Genomic DNA, 17,553 nt, shown 5'->3' with positions numbered 1-17,553 from the left:
AGGTTTTCTTGGGCACAATTCTGCCCAGGATTTCGAAAAACAAGCATTCATGCAATTCGGTCCCTGAGGATTCGACCCTACTTCCCCTTTACTATTCTTTTTCATTGTTTAATAGGGACTAGGATATTTTTGGTGCTCTCAACGACTGCATCAAATTTTGGCACCGTTCTTGGGGACTGGCAATATACTAATCTTGTTTTTTGTTTCTTATAACCAGATCTGATCCAGTTCTCTTGCGTTTGATTCAGAGATTGAAAAGACTGCGAGAGCTAATCGCAAGGAAACAAAGATAAGGAAAAAGCTCCGACTTATGCATTGCATATCCTACTATGGATACTGATTTTGAACTGAAGTCAGGTTCAATCCAGCTACTGCCAACTTTTCGTGGGTTGTAAAAAGAAAATCCCTATAAACATCTGAAAGAGTTCCATATGGTTTGTCTTAGTATGAAACCCCAGGGGGTAACTGAGGATCAAATCAAATTGCGAGCTTTTCCTTTTTCCCTAGCAGATTCAGCTAGGGAATGACTATTTTACTTACCTCCTGGATCTATTACAACTTGGGCTGATCTTTCTCATTTATTTCTCAACAGCTTTTTTCCAGCATCACGAGCAGCTGAGTTAAGAAGAGAGGTCGTTGAAATAAGACAAAAAAACAGTTTCTTTACGACTATTGGGAGTGATTTAAAAAGTTGTGTGCAAGTTGCCCACAACATGGTATGATAGAGCAATCTCTCCTCCAATACTTTTACGAAGGCTTGAAACCCATGGAGATGAATATGGTAGACGTTGCTAGTGGAGGAGCGTTGGTCAACATGACTTCTCAGCAAGCAAGAGACTTGATCTCCACGATGGTTGCAAATTCTCAAAAATTTCGAGCCAATCTTGAACACCCCTAGAAGGGTTCACTAGTTAAGTAATTCTACCATTGAGGACAGACTTGATAGACTTACTAATATTTTAAAATCTCTTGTTCCAGAAAAAGAAAAACCAGCCCGAGTATACGGAATATGTGCTACACCTGAACATACAACTGATGCATGTCTCAGTCTGTATGATGATATTATGGCTCATTTAGATGTTGTAGGAAATTTCCCTGGGCCACCACAAAGGCGATACGACCCTTACGCTAATACCTACAACCCAAGATGGAGGGACCACCCTAACTTGAGTTATGGAGCCAATCCACGATATAACCAGCCATACCAAAATCGGGTTCCACAACAGCCACAAGATTCAAGTAATTCTTTAGAAACTTTGGTCAATAAATTAGCAGCTAATGTCCTTGATTTCCAACAGCAAACTCTTAATTTCCAAAAAGAAACGAAAGCATCTATAAGAGAATTGACCATATCAATTGAGAAAATGAGTTCTTAGGGTAAGTTGTCGTCACAAATAGAACCGAACCCAAGACAAAACGCGAATACTGTGACGCTGTAAAGTAGAAAGGTACTGGAACCAATTCCTGGCAGAAATCTTGGCTAAGAAAACGCCTAGAAAAATCCCAAAAACGACGAACAGGTCCAAGCGAAACCTCCATTGCCGAAAATCCAACCTCTATTCCCAGGACGATTAAATCAGTGTCGAAAAGGAAAAAAAGACAAGGAGATCCTCGAAACATTCAAAAATGTCAAGATCAATTTACCACTGTTAGATGCCATCAGACAAATTTCACGGTATGCCAAGTTCCTTAAAGAACTCTACACCAATAAACTAAAATTAATAGGTAATAAAAAGGTAAGTGTTGGTGAGAATGTATTTACAGTGTTACAACGGAAAATGCCAACAAAATGGAATGATAGGGGCATGTTTGCAATACCATGCAAGATAGGTCATTTGGGAATTAAGAAGGCTATGTGTGATTTAGGGGCCTCAACAAATGTCATACTTTATTCTATATATGAATCACTTAATGCAAGTTTTTTGACAAAAACAAGAGTTATCATTCAGTTGGCGGACAGGTCTATTGTGCATCCCGAAGGAGTCCTCGAGGACGTGCTGGTAAAAGTTAACAAATTTATTTTTTTTTGCAGATTTTTACGTAATAAAAATGAAGGAGTATAACACTTCTGGATCTTTAGACCTCTTGTTGGGCCGATCTTTCCTTAGTATCGCTAGCACCAAAATCGACATTCGAAGCGAAACTCTTACAATGGAATTTAATGGGGAGATCATGAAGTTCAATGACTATGATGCTATTAGTCATCCAAGCGAAATATTGAGCATAAACCATGTCGACATAATTGACTCTTTAGTAGAGAAAACTTTTGAGTCCATTTATGAAGATAAATTTGAATTCATAGTTGACGATTATGAATCTCTTAACGAATTATCGTCTCCATCAAACACAAAACTTTTACCTTCTGTTGTACAGGCTCTAGATTTGGAATTAAAACCGTTTCCCGAACATCTTAAGTATGCGTTTTTAGGGAAAGGTAATACTCTACCGATTATAGTTTCCAATAAACGCTCTAAGCTTGAAGAAGAAAGTTTGATCCAGGTACTACAAAATCATAAAGAGGTGATTGGCTGGACCATTGTCGATTTAAAAGGGATAAGCCCTTTGACATGCACACACAGAATCTACTTAGAGGAAAACACTAAACCAAGGCGAGAGACGCAAAGATGGTTAAACCTGAATATGATGGAGGTGGTAAAAAAGGAGATAATCAAGCTGCTGGATGCTGACATAATCTACCCTATTTCAGACAGCAGATGGGTAAGTCTGGTACAAGTCATGCCCAAGAAAATGGACGTGACAGTAAAGAAAAATACTGAAGGTGACTTGGTACCAACTCGAGTACAAAATGGGTGGCGTGTTTGCATTGATTACAGAAGTTGAATTCTTACATTAGAAAAGACCATTTCCCTCTTCCTTTTATAGATTAAATGCTTGAGCAATTAGCTTGTAAAACTCACTTTTGATGTCTTGATGGATGCTCATGTTTCTTCTAAATCCCAGTTACACCAGAGGGCTAAGAAAAGACCATTTTTACGTGCCCATTCGGCACATTTGCATACAGAAGGATGCCATTTGGACTTGTAACGCACCGTCCACCTTCTAAATATGCATGATAAATATATTTTCTGAATATGTGGAAAAAATTATCAAAGTTTTTATGGATTATTTTACTGTGCATGGGAATTGTTTTGATAAATGCATTAAAAATCTCACGATAATCTTAAGCAGATGTATAGAATTTAATCTTGTCTTGAATTATGAAAAGTACCATTTTATGGTAGACAAAGGTTTGATTCTAGGTCATATAGTTTCAGCTAAGGGAATTGAGGTCAATAAGGCCAAAACTGACATTATAAATTCTTTGCCATATCCCTCTACTGTAAGGGAGATACGTTCTTTTCTTGGCTATGTAGGATTTTTTACAAGCGTTTTATAAGGAACTTCTCTAAAGTAGCTGAATCGTTGTATGAGTTATTACATAAAGATAAGAAATTCGATTTCGGCCTAAAATACGAGGCATTTGATACACTCAAGCAAAAGTTGGTGTCCGCTCCTATAGTACAAGCACCAAATTGGAACTACCCCTTTGAAATTATGTGCGATGTAAGCGAACGCAGTATGGGGGCCATGTTAGGGCAAAAGATAAAAATAGAGCCTTATGTCATTTGCTACGCCTCAAAAACCCTAGATGCTGCACAAAGCAACTACACCACCAACGAAAAAGAACTCTTAGCTGTTGTATTTGCTTTGGATAATTTCTGTAAGTCTTGCGATAAATGCCAACATACAGATAACATCACTAAACGAAGTCAAATGCCCCTATCCCCGATTCATGTATGTGAGATTTTTGATGTATGGGGCATTGATTTTATGGACACATTTATTTCCTCATTTAGAAACATTTATATAATCCTTGCAGTAGACTATGTTTCTAAGTGGATAGAAGTGAAGCCTACTCGCAATGATAATGCTAAAACTATTATGGAGTTTCTAAAGTGAACTATTTTTTCTAGGTTTGGCACATCTCGAACTCTGATCAGTGATCGTGGCACCCATTTTTGCAACAAAGTCATGGAGGCTCTATTGTCAAAATACAGAGTTCATCATCGTATAGCGACAGCCCACCATCCCCAAACGAATGGCCTAGCAGAGGTTTAGAACAGAGAGATCAAGTCTATTTTGGAGAAATCAATTCGACCCAACTGAAAGGATTGGAATATTCGGCTTAATGACACATTTTGGGCCTATCGAATGGTGTATAAAGGACCAATTGGCATGACCCCATATCGTCTTGTTTTTGGCAAAGCTTGCAAACTTTCGGTAGAGTTGGAGCATAAAGCTTATTGGGCTGTTCGACAATGTAATATGAAATTAGAGCCCGCAGGGAAGGCAAGGAAATTAGACATTCAAGAATTGAAGGAAATTCGTAATGATGCGCTCGCATTTATAAAGACAAGACAAAGTTATTTCATCATAAGAAAATAACTCAGAAGCATTTTTCGGTAGGACAAAAAGTTTTGCTTTATAACTCCGTATTAAAGCTATTCCCAAGGAAGCTTCGATCTCGATAGTAAGGACCTTTTATTGTGACCCAAGTATTCCCACATGGTGTAGTTGAAATAGAGAGTGAAGAAACAGGAAAGCGGTTCGTAGTCAATGGCCAATGGTTGAAGCCATTTTACGAGAATTTTTAGGCCTACACGATTGAAAAATTCAGTTAGAGCCACCATAATCCCATCCACAGCATCAAGCTAACGACGTTAAACAAGCACTTGTTGGGAGGCAACCTAATTTTTTATTTCTCTTTATTTTTATTTTTATTTATTATTTTATTTTAATTATTTATTATTTTATCTTAATTATGTTACTTAATTATTTATTTTATTTTGGTTATTAATAAAAATTCTCTTCTTCTGTCTAGGTAAATCGAAGCAGAAATAGGGAGCACAAAGAGAAAAGATAAAACCTGCACCCAAACAGCTCATAACACCTTCCTGCCCTAGATTTCCTAAAACCTGCAGCCAAATAGCCCATAACCCTACAGCCAAACGCCATCTTTCAGCCTAATACACCCTAAACCTAAAATTTTTTTACCAATTTTTCCCCAAAATTTCCCTAGTTACCAAAATTCTCACCCTTCCAAACCCAATCACAGATTTGCCAACCACCATGGTACAAACCCCCAACCGCGCTGCCCCCGAGCCCTCCTTCACAGTCAATCACCGTCGGCGTCGCTTCTCTGCTCCCCAAGCCGTTAATCTCACTGACGGTGCAGCCTCGTCTTTTTTTTCCTCTTTGCCGCATGTCTCTTCTCTATTTCTGCCATACGATTAGTACTCCACGACACCGTCCTCTCCACCCTCAACGCCGACAGCCCCGTCCTATCCTTCTTCTCCATTTTGTGCGATGCAGCTGCCATCTTCTTTTTTTTCCTCTTCATACGCCGCTCCTCTTTCCTTACCTCCACGAGCCGCATCGTCCCCGTCGCCATCTCCTCTATATGCCACGCCACCCATACTTTGCCTTCCACCACCGACGCAAGTAAGGGGTTCAGCACCCGAACCATCGCAACGCCGGTGCCATCGAAGAACCACGCGACCCTTAGCCTGACCAAAGGCATCAAACGCCAGTTCTTCCTCTAACACCAATACCGACACTCCCGTATGGCCTATGCATCCCGATCTCCTATGACGCTGACCCCGATAAAGTCAACCACGCCATTCGGCCCAACTAATCGAGGCATCCACCAGTTCTTCGCACAACTTCAACACCAGCATCCGCGACCAGCTCGCACTCTCCGGCACCTCCGATATTCGCGACAACTAGCGACCACTGCCCACTCGAGGCCGAACCTACTGATTTTGCGCATCTGTTTTACCACTCAGTGTCATTTACACTGTAACTTAGTCTTTGATACTCCTACCAGCCGAAACAGGTATGATCATTTACGTCATAAACAACCCGTGCCTTGCAAATGTTTGTCATTACCTGTTTTGGATGCTTTACTTCTTGCAACTGATGTTAATACTTATTTTCTCAATATTGGTTAGGTTGATAATTTTGATATTGCTCACCATGCCTATTATGAGTTAGTTTTGGAATTCTATTCCACATTTCATTTTCAGCGACATGGTCAAATATCATTGGATACACTTGGTGTTGTCAAGTTTCGATTGCTTGGTACCATGTATAGTTTGTCTCTCATTGATTTTAATATTGCATTATCTTTTGTGACTGATGACTATACCATGTCTACTGATTAAAAAAATAGCCTATATACTTTTCCTACAGATTTTAAGGCTGTCGAGGCCTTTGCTTTGTTAACTAATAATGCCGAATCCTTGTATAGCCCAAAAACATCAAAGGATTTATGGTTTTGTAACCCCGCCTTATGTTGCATACACCGTTATTTGACTTACAATTTTTTAGGCTGTCGAGATGCTCCGGCTACCGTCTCGAAGACGAAATTATTCTTATTGTGTGTAGGTATACCGATCGTCCGGTAAATTTGGGCTATTGGTATGCGCTTCAATTCGAACATGTTATAAATGCAAAGTGTCCTCTAATTTTAGGCTCATTCATTACACAACTATTATTTTTCTGCATGGTTTTAATGCTTCTATTTCATAATTGCATGTTGCTTGTCAGGCTGATCCTTTGGATGCTCGATGCCTCAATTCGATGGGACTGATTCTTGGCACTCCATCCTCTTTCCGTTTTGTCCCTCCAAGCGTTCGCTTTGCACCGGCTGAACAAGTCTTTCGACTGCAAAATCAAAATGAAGTACCCATTCAAGCCTAACCTTCGATGACCGTTTAGCAATGCTTAGAACGCATCGAGGCTCGACTCGACACTTTTGGCTAGCAGCTAGCCGAACACATTACCATTATGCGCGAATGATAGTAACTACACATGGAGTTCTTCTAAACTTTTCTTCTGCCTATTTATTTCTTTATTCCACATCGAAGACTATGTGTTTTAAGTAGGGGGAGGCATTCCTGATTGTTTTTGTTGTTTTAGATGCTGATTTTTTTTATTGTTGCTGCTTTGGTTGTTGTTGTCCATATAATTTTTTTTTAAGAATATTCTGCCTCTTTTCATGCCTAAGAATTTGACCACGACTTGCCTGTTGTTTGAGCCACATGCATGATTTTGTCTACTGAGTTAGTTATAATTTTGCCTGTTTGATCGCATCTCCATTGTTTTATTTCTTTTAGGCTGAATAATTATGATTAATAGAGTCAACCCTAAATTACTTTTAGTAAATTTGATTAAGTCTAAATGAAAAAATGACACTTAATACAATTGCATGCTTAAAATATGTTTATGACTATTAAGGTGGTTGCTGAACCTTATTTTTGACACTTGATTGTTGCTCCTAAGTCCTCCAAAATTAAAATTTCGTTTAAAAATAATAATGTTTCTGTGGTTATGAGTACAACTTAAGACGTGACTAGCTGAGTAACCGGGGTAGGATGCTTGAGTTGTCATCCTATTTCGCGTCAAAAGATTGTGTGACGTGTTAGGTAAAACTCCGCTACCCGGAATTAATTTTTAAGAATATGTTGGGCTGAGTAACCGGGGTGAGGTGCTTAGCTGTCATCTCTCTTCGTATCAAAAGGTTCGATATGTTCTTAAGAAAAATAAAAAATTAGGAGTATGTTGGGCTAAATAACCGGGGTGGGGTGCTTGGCTGTCATCTCTCTTTGCGTTAAAAGGTTCAGTATATTCCTAAGTAAAAATAAATAAATTAAACCATTAAAAAAAGAAAAAAAATGATATATTAATAAAGCGTGGGGACTAAAGGTAGAAACAAATAGGGTGTCTTGATAGGTTTGGTAAATTACCTAATTTTCATGAAATAATCCAAGTCGATCTTGATTTTTGTGTGTGTTAATTGGAATACTTTTTCAATTTTACTTAAAGAAAGCTAAGGGTTCTCTTTATTTTTCATATGCATTTTGACTAATTTTTATAAAACTTTAGAGTAGTATTTCTTTCATGGCAGGATTTAATTTTCACAGTAGACACGAACCATACTTGAGGGTAAGCATGGGCTAAGTAGGGGGAATTTGATAATACTCTAGAACGACATATTTTATGTGCTAATTGCATATTTATTTTGAGTATGATCCTACTAATTTGAGTTATTTTATGGTCTTTTATCTTTTAGGGACTAAATTGAAGGCAAAAGTAAATTTAAAGGCGAAAAACGTGAATTTGGAGATAAGGGGGCCAACATGCGAATTAGAAGAGAAGTGGTGCAGAAAATGCAAAGTGTGGAAGACTTTTGGAGCAAATATACAAAAGAAGAGATTTTATAGCACAAGACTCTATTTAATGTTTAATTATATTAGGATAATTATTAAGGATAATTATTTAGATTTAAATTTAGGATTTATTTTTATTTATCTTTAATTATCTTTATTTATTTGTATTTAACTTTTATAATTTAATTAGGAATAGGCTAGGTTTCTTAGTACTATAAATAGGGGATGAAGTGACACAAATTTGGTCCATCTTTTGCTGTAAACACTCTTTCCCCATAAATTTAACCTTTTTGTTCTTTTCATATTTTCTTTCAATAAAAATTTCCTTTCCATTTTTTTTTTGTTTTTCCCTAAAAATCATGAGCCACTAAATCTAATCTAGTCGAAGGTTGTCGAAATTCTCCAAAAAGGTTTATGAGGCTTAGAATCCGCGCTTAGCCTTCTCAACAAGGTATTCATTGTTTCTCCGCATTAGGGGCTGATGCTTCTGTCCATGTCCCTTAATAGGTGATCTTTTCAACTTGTGCAAGGAACGGCCTCTTTGTACGTTTTGGAAAGGTTGCACATTCGGTTTATTGGCTTTCTGCGTCAGAGGTTGACGAGTCCAAGAGACAAAATGGCGTGGTATTCGCTATTGGGAAAAGGTGATCTAGCAGAAGATAGTCCCACAAAAACGATTATTGGCTAGAGTCAGGTTCCGCCAAATCTTAAGTCTAAATTCTTGGAGCTGGAGGTCGTAGGCATCCTCTTCCACTATAACTGGCTTATTTTGCTTGAAAAGGGTCACTTAAAAGCCAAGGATTGAACTCAAGGTGAATCGTGACAACCAGAGGCTGGAAATCCACCATAAGAAATCTTTTTCTCAACTTTATTTTTACTTTTAATTTCTGAAATTTCAATTCAACTTTTAATTTTGTTTTTATTTTATTTCAGTCCCAGATCAAAACATTGAAATTCTACTTTTTTTTTCAAGAACGCAGGTTTTCTTGGGGACGATTCTACCGAGGATTTCGAGAAACAAGCATTCGTGCAATCCGGTCCCTAACGATTCGACCCTACTTCCCCTTTACTATCCTTTTTCATTGTTTACTAGGGAATAGGATATTTTTGGTACTCTCAACGACTGCATCATTATTAGAGGGGTGAAAAAGTAATTTAGCACCAAAAGTGTTTTTGAGGAGGAAAAGCTAAAATTTTAGCCAAAAGCAACTTGTTTAGTATAACTTTTTTTTTCCAAAAGTGCTTTTGGAGCCAAAAATATTTTTTTTAAGCCTTATGTCTCTCAAGTAGTGGAATATATATGAGATGAATATTGTTCACTGACATGAGGTACTAGTTAGGTAGGCCACATGCACATAAACACGTATCTTACTCTAGACTAAACACGTGTTCATAGGATCTTATGTGAGCTTGGCCTGTACGTGTAACCCCACGGAAAAACAAGCTTGACTTGTGAGCCTGTCATGTGATCCAATCCTATGAACCAATCCAATGAGCTTATTACAATTTGGTTCGGTAATGGTAATTATCCTAACAAACTTTAAATATAAATATTACGTGTATTTTTTTATAATCGTGTTAATAATATTAATTAAATACAAATATTTTTTTATTATATCTAAAATTATTAAATTTAAATATAATTACTTGTGTTATAAGAAAGAGTTCAAATTTTGTTATATTAGCTTAAATAAACAAGCCGAAGGTTGGAGGATTTTATGGCCCTCAGGGCATAACACATCAACAAAAGGCAGTAAACCAACCTAAGACACATGACATGTGCACAACCCTGTCAAGTCTACGGGCCACTATTGTCTTACAAAAAGGATAGCCTCCAAGTCAGGTATAAAAGTTAGTAAATTTTCCTTTTACTGTTTGTTTGCTAAAATCTCAACTCATCCCTTACATTACCCAACAAATGCCCAGAAGCGAAATTTATTTAAGGCATCTATCCAATCATACTATTTGTCACAATATTAAAATCTATTTTAATTGATAAAACATATGTTCAGATATGAGCCCTATATTAAAAAAACTTGCATATTTGTAATTAAAATGAAAAATACTCAAATAAAAAAATAGACAAGAATAAAAAAAATCCAGTTATATCTCATTAACTTATACAATCAAAACTTAGAAATTACTTTAATTAGAAAAAGAGTTTAACAATTCATGCACAGATAAAAACACAGGTAAAATAAAAAAGTATAATGACTTATTTGGTTCTTCAATTTTACAAAAATTTTATTTTAGTCATTTATTTAATTTTTCATTTTTTAACCCTTAAACTTATATTGTTTGACAAATTACCCAAAATAGATAACAAAGTTAATGTTTGTTAACTTTGCTAATATGGCATACATGTGAATTTTTACGTGGATGCTATGTTAGTAATTAATTAATTTTTAAATTTAAAAATTTAAAAAATTATAAAATTATTTTTAAAAGAAGTATTAAAATTATTGAAAAAGTATAAAAATATAAAAATATTTCTTAATTTTTTTAATTTAAAAAATAATTAATTATTAACGTGACATACATGTGGCAATTCACGTGTATACCATATCAATATAGTTAACGAACATTAAATTTTTTCATCTAATTTATGGTGATTTAACAAACAATGTAAATTTAAGGGTTTAAAAGATAAAAAAATTAAATAAAAGAATAAAATAACTCTTTTTCAAAAAAAAAATTGGAGGGCAAAAAAAGTTAACGGAAGATGCAATTGCATTATAAAATCCTTCATCTTTTACCATTTGCTTCAACACAGCTCCACATTTTAAATTTACCTTTAGAGTCCTTACAAATATAAAAAATTCAATGATTAAAATTCACAATTTTATTTTACAACATTAGTTCCTATAGTTTTAAAACATTTTAATTTTTTCTTTCGTAATTTATATGAATATAAATACATTGTTTTAAATTTAATATTTACAATGAAAACACCTATTTCAATATTAAAAAGTAACAAAATTTTATATTTTTAAAAATAAAGTCTAACTATTTCAATATTTGCAATTCTATAAACACAATTTTATGTTTTTTACACTTATATAAAAACAATGTAATCTATCTATTTCAATGTCAATATTCAATGTTAATATATAATTCTCAATATAAAAATATGTTTTTTAAAAATTTTCAAAAACATTTATATTATTGTTTTTATTTTAAACATTTAACTTTTATGTTGTTAATTATTTTTGTCATCATACAAACTATGTGTGATGACAAACTATGTTAAAATTAAACATTTACATTTTTTTCCTTTCTCTATCATGGTATTAACGAAAAATTACAAATTTTGTAACAAATTTGTAATAAACAAATATAAAATATTAAAATTAATAAATACAAATTAATTAATCTATGCATTACACGAGATAAAAAAATAGTTATATAGATCACAACATATATGGCACCAATGTATGTAATGATTATATTTATTAATTAAATATATTAATTTGTTTTATAAATTTTATTAGTAATATGATAAATAAGTTTAAACAAAATATTTCAATAATAAAAATATTCAAATTAATAAATTCTATTTTTGGACTAAATGCATTTAAAATATTAAATGTGATATATAAATGATAGAGAAAGAATGGTATAAAGCGTGATTCCACGTTATTTCTATCCCTTTTCAATAGGAGAATGATAAATTAAATTTTTCCTCTTGTTTTTCAGCCTTTCCTCCCTGCAAAATTTAAATCTAACTAAAAATGCTAAAAACCAGGAGAAAAAAGCTGATTTATTATTCTCTTATTGGAAAGAGATAGGAAGACGTAGAATCACAATTTCATCAATCCTTCTTATAAACGATAGAGATTGATATTTTATTTTATTAATAAAATATAATGAATAAAATTACATGAAAAAAGTAATATTGAATGATTAAATTTTGTTACATAAATCATAAATAATGATAAAATATGAATAGATGTAATATTTTTAAAAATTGTATGTAATAAATATGTTGATTTAATTTTTTTCTAATTAACTTAAAAGTTATGAATTGATTGACACGTGTAATTCAACCATTTTTAAAATATTGCGATATAAATTTTTTTTTAACTTAAACTGCCAATTGACGTAAATATAATTATGACATGAAAGTTTGCTCTCTTTATTTGTAACTTCATATTGCTACATGTAAATATAAATATACCTGATGTTACTAATATCATCAAATAAGTACTGAAATAAGGGGCTTTTTCTTTTTGGGGGAGTCCTGTTCTAAGTTTTTTTCTTGATAAGAAAATTTATGGGATTTTTATGTGGTTTTTGTTTTAATTGTTGAGAGAGATGAGAAAGGTGTACAGTAGGCAATGGGTTCTGCTAAGGCACTCGCAAAGAAATCGTAATAATGTAATGTCGAGAAAAGCTGTTTCAATATCAATGCACCTTGGAGAAAGTTTTGCAAATGCTTGAACTTTTGGCCATTTGTCCAAGAGTGCTCAAGTCATGAAACTTGTAAACAACCTTGTGAGAACTCCACAAATGGTTGCCAAGATGCAAGAGAAATGATCAAGGCAAGGGTTATTGAAGAAATAGTAGCATTGAATTCGGAAATAACCGATGAAACTGCAGCGCAGCTGTGAGGGCATCTTCCCAAAAATAAAGCACTTCTCGTAATTGCTTGCTTGAGTTTGATCCTGAACTTTCATCTTCTTTATATTGTTCTTTGGTTGTCTATCAATTCATATTGTGCTTCGTATTGAATTGTATTACTCTATGAAAGGGCACTTTGACCTCATGTATCCCAACATTCAGTGGTGACTATGGATTTTACTGTAGAGCAGTAGGCCGATTGCTTTAAAAAAGAAGTGAAATGACACACATCTCCCACCGAATCTTATCACAGAGCACAATATAACGATGCCATGTGTCAAAATAAAAATTAATTATTTTAGTTTTAACCAAAAAGGCATGACAAGTGGTACCATACCATGATGCCATATGTTAAAATAAAATATTTTCGTAAGAATAAAATTAACAAAGTAGGTGTTAAATCAGAAAGCAATTTGGTAGAATTTTGTTATCTATACACATAGCAAATTCTAGCTAATTTAAATGGGAAAACTCTCTCTAATCCACGATAACGTTTCTCCCCCTTTGGCAGTAGGCGATGGTGATGGATCTCGATTGGATTCTGATTGTATGACTAAGACAGTTCTATTCAAAGAAGGAATCGGAGGAGAAGACACTGAGATGGTGGAGGGTTCTGGATTGAGCCCAAAGATATCCTGGAAGGATAAACTTCTAGGAACCAATTCTGGAGTGATAGATGATGGTAAGTTGGGTCCTTCTAGTCTTGATGCTGATGAAGGTCTTGAATTCTTAGAAGGAGACATCCATAGATCTGTTGTTAATGGTATTCCTTCCATTGACTTCTCTGAAAGGATTCAAAAAATTTTAGTCAAAGAGATGGAACTGACTGTAATATTAAAATTACTTGGAAGAAACATTGGCTATGGGGCACTTAATAATCGAATTAGCAGTCTTTGGAACACTGCCAAACCATTCTATCTCATGGATATTGAAAATGGTTACTTTTTGGTTAAGTTCCAAACTTTCGACAATTACACTAAAGTTCTGGCGCAGGGTCCTTGGATGGTTTATGGCCAATACTTAACAGTTCAACCCTGGACAAAAGAGTTTTGTCCCTCGCAACCCTACCCAAGCTTAGTGTTAGCATGGATTAGACTGCCTGGTCTTCCAGGTTATTTATACAAGAAGAAAATTATCGAGGTAATCGGAAGTACCATTAGGAAAGTGGTTCGCTTGGACTTTAATACTAATAGTAGGACTAGAGGTAGGTTTGCCAGAATAGTAGCTTACATCAATTTGGATAAACCCTTGGTTGCTCAAGTTCTCGTGAATGGAAGAATTCAGAAAGTTGAATATGAAGCATTGCCAACCATCTGTTTTTCATGTGGGAAGTATGGACATACCAAGGAACTCTATATTGTGATGCAATCGGAACCTAGACCAGAGGAGCAGAAGACGAGTGTTGATCTAGTGGCATTGGAGAAAAGAGAAGGTTCCGTTGCTTACAGACCATGGATGGTGGTCGAACGGAAAAGTAGGTGAAATTCTCAAAATAATGCTCCTTTCAAAATGGAGAATAAGAAGAAAGGCAAATCGGGTTCCAGATTTGGCGCTTTGGCTAACTTGGAAGATGTGTCCGATTTAGGAAAGGAGCTGATGTAATCCAGTTTGGGTGGTTGAGTCGAATTCACGTAGTTGCCCGATCGTAGACGAGAAGAGTCATTCGTGCCTCGGTTTTGGAAGTAGAAATGAATGGATAGGTTTGACTAAGCGGAAGGTTTCAAATAAATGTAAGAATAGTGATAGGTTCGGCTAAGGGCAGCAAAGATGGTTGTTGGAAAGGTGGTTCGATTTTGGTGATGAAAGAAAGAATTTAGGAAAGTGGGGATAGATTAACGTCAGGAATGATTCAATACTAAAAAGTGTCACCCCGGTTCCTAAATTGGTAAGGTGGAAGGATGGAATAGAAGATAGGTGAACGCCACACCAAGAATGGTGATAAGTTCAAACAAGGTCGATTGATGCCACTAGCACAAACTAGATAAGTCTTTCGAAACTTGTACGAGATATGAGAGAAAGCAACCTCACAAGAACAATGTTCATTCAATAATTTGGCAAAAATCCTTTTACAAAGAAATGAGTAAACTATTTATAGACTAACATGTAGTAGCTGATTGGACACATTGACTAACTTCAGGGCTAAGTATTTCAGCTATGAATGCACTAGAATAATCTAGAACAAGTCTTTAATTTGCTAGGGCTAGATTCGGCTGATGGGAGCTCCATTGGGCAGCTTCATGTATAAGCAAAACACCTTGAATGAATGTGAAGCCTTAGAAGCTCAATGGGTTGTCTAGGTTCGGCCATGGGGTGCATGAAGCTTCCAAGAGGTGTCTCTTGGCCGAATAGGTGCATAGAAACTCCAAAAGTCCTCCCACATACATTCGGCTATGCATGGAACTTGGAAGGGAGCTTGAATCTGACTGTACATGAACTTGCATTAAATACCATGCATACATGCATGTGTGCCATCCAAAGGAGATGTATTCTTCATAATCCAATGCATGTAATTAATCTTCTATGTACTTGAACTTAATTCCTCCAACCATTGAACCGAACCATGCATGAATCTTCTCATTCAATGAACAAACCAATACATGCACCTAACCATTAATGTACCTCCACATTCGGCTGAACCTACAAAAGAAATAAACACATAATTAAATAAAATATAAATATTCATATAATCATAATTTTAATTAGCAACTAGACAACTTAAATGGCGCTAACTAAATTCGGACACATTGATTAAAATTCAACTAGCATATTAAATCCGGCTAGCTCAAATAGTCTAAAACAACTAATGAACTAATTTGAGCTAGGGAATTCGGTATGAGCTGTAGTAAATTAAATTAAAAATAAAGTTAAAACTTAGTTTATTGAAATGGAAAAGAAATGAGCTGAAAAGAAGCTAAAACGAGCTCAAACGAGCTGAAACAAGCTCAAGTGAGCTGATTGGAGCCGAATTAAGCTGGGGGAGCTGGAGAAGAACTGAAGTCAGTTTGCAAAAGAGTGCATTGAGTCCTCAAAAGGGTGTCCACAGCTTCTCCAACGTCTAGGGCCTTGTTTTCTTCCCAAATGCGCATCACTAAAGCTGATAAAGCTTCTTGAAGTCGCTTGGTTCGAGCTCGAGTTATGGGACCTTTTGGAAGCTCGATCGGATCTTGAAATACACTTGAGGATGCCCCGGGCATGCATACATCATTCCCCCCATCTTCAAAGTGACTTGTCCTCAAGTCAGAATTTGCATCAAAAGGGGATAAATCTAAAACATTAAAACTAACACTTATATTGTATTCACCCTGTAAGTCAAGTTTATATGAGTTCTTATTAATGAATTCAAGCACTTGGAAGGGTCCATCTCCTCAGGGAAGTAGCTTGGAACGTCGTTAGGCTGGAAACCACTCCTTGCGCATATGGACCCAAACCCAATCACCGGGTTCAAATATGACTCTCTTTCGCCCCTTGTTTGCTTGCTGCACATAAGACTTAGTCCTCGCCTCTATATTAGCTCGCAGTTGTTGATGTAGCCTCTTCACGTAATCGGGTTTTTTTTCTAGCATCAGAATGAATCAATTGATTATTAGGTAGAGGAACTAAATCTAAAGGAGTTATCGGATTAAACCCATAGACCATTTCAAAAGGTGAATGTTTGGTTGCTGTATGGACTGATCTATTATAGGCAAACTCAATATGGGGCAAACAATCTTCCCATGATTTCAAATTCTTACGAATGATAGCCCGCGGAAGGGTAGAAAGTACTCGGTTGACCACTTCGGTTTGTCCATCCGTTCGAGGATGACAAGTAGTTGAAAATAATAATTTGGTTCCGAGTTTACCCCATAGAGACCTCCAAAAATGGCTAAGGAATTTCGCGTCTCGATCTGACACGATAGTTCGCGGCACACCATGTAAACAAACAATGTCCCTAAAGAAAAGGTTAGAAATGTGTACGGCATCATCAGTTTTCGCACAGGCAATAAAATGTGACATTTTAGAAAACTGATCTACAACTAAAAAGATAGAATCCTTTCCCGTTTTTGTTCGGGGCAAACCGAGGATGAAATCCATGGATATGTTCGTCCAAGGAGTTTCAGGTATAGGCAATGGCGTGTAAAGTCCATAAGGTTGAATATTGGATTTTGCTCGTTTACACGCTACACATCGCTCGCAAACCCGCTCCACATCTCGCCTCATTCTAGGCCAATAAAAATGTTCGTTAAGTGTGGCTAACGTCTTGTTAACTCCAAAGTGTCCCATGAGTCCTCCACTATGTGCTTCTTGCACAAGTAAGTCTCGAACAGAACTTTGTGGAACACAGAGCTTGCCTTCCTTAAACAGAAACCCATCAAACCTATAAAATTTCTTAAATGCAACATGCTCACAAGTAGAATAGATCTCTCCAAAATCAGCATTGTTAGCATACAATACTTTAAGAAAGAAAACCCAAGTAGCTTTGATTCAAGAGTAGAAAGTAATGTGTACCTCTGCGATAAAGCATCAGCTACCACGTTGTCTTTACCTTTCTTATACTTAATTGCATAGGGAAATGATTCAAGGTACTCGACCCACTTGGCATGCCTCTTGTTCAACTTGTTTTGGCCTTTTATATGTTTCAGAGCTTCGTGGTCAAAATGGATCACAAACTCTTTTGGCCACAAATAGTGTTGCCACGTTTCAAAAACCCGTACTAGTGCTTACA

The 17,553-nt window shown here is 35.7% G+C and overlaps 1 protein-coding gene across 2 annotated transcripts; it reads left to right on the top strand.

The window, feature by feature from the left end:
- Positions 1 to 12,335: 12,335 nt before the first annotated feature.
- Positions 12,336 to 15,386, top strand: LOC128279475 (uncharacterized). 2 transcript variants are annotated; one of them, XM_053018408.1, is made up of 2 exons: positions 12,336 to 12,871; positions 13,363 to 15,386. In XM_053018408.1, exon 2 carries the CDS (start codon positions 13,401 to 13,403, stop codon positions 14,331 to 14,333), a length of 933 nt encoding a protein of 310 aa, XP_052874368.1. In that variant the 5' UTR covers positions 12,336 to 12,871; positions 13,363 to 13,400; the 3' UTR covers positions 14,334 to 15,386. The 2 variants fall into 2 exon arrangements, with proteins under 2 accessions (XP_052874368.1, XP_052874369.1); XM_053018409.1 differs by having other exon boundaries at positions 12,336 to 12,887.
- Positions 15,387 to 17,553: the final 2,167 nt, after the last annotated feature.

Source organism: Gossypium arboreum, chromosome 8 (assembly GCF_025698485.1).
Source record: "Gossypium arboreum isolate Shixiya-1 chromosome 8, ASM2569848v2, whole genome shotgun sequence".
NCBI lineage: Eukaryota > Viridiplantae > Streptophyta > Magnoliopsida > Malvales > Malvaceae > Gossypium > Gossypium arboreum.
The sequence above is the reverse complement of the archived record's forward strand: the minus strand, read 5'-3'. Positions and strand labels throughout refer to the sequence as shown.

Excerpts from the sequence above, each read along its gene's own strand:
- LOC128279475 (XM_053018408.1), top strand. The coding sequence starts at position 13,401 with ATGACTAAGACAGTTCTATTCAAAGAAGGAATCGGAGGAGAAGACACT.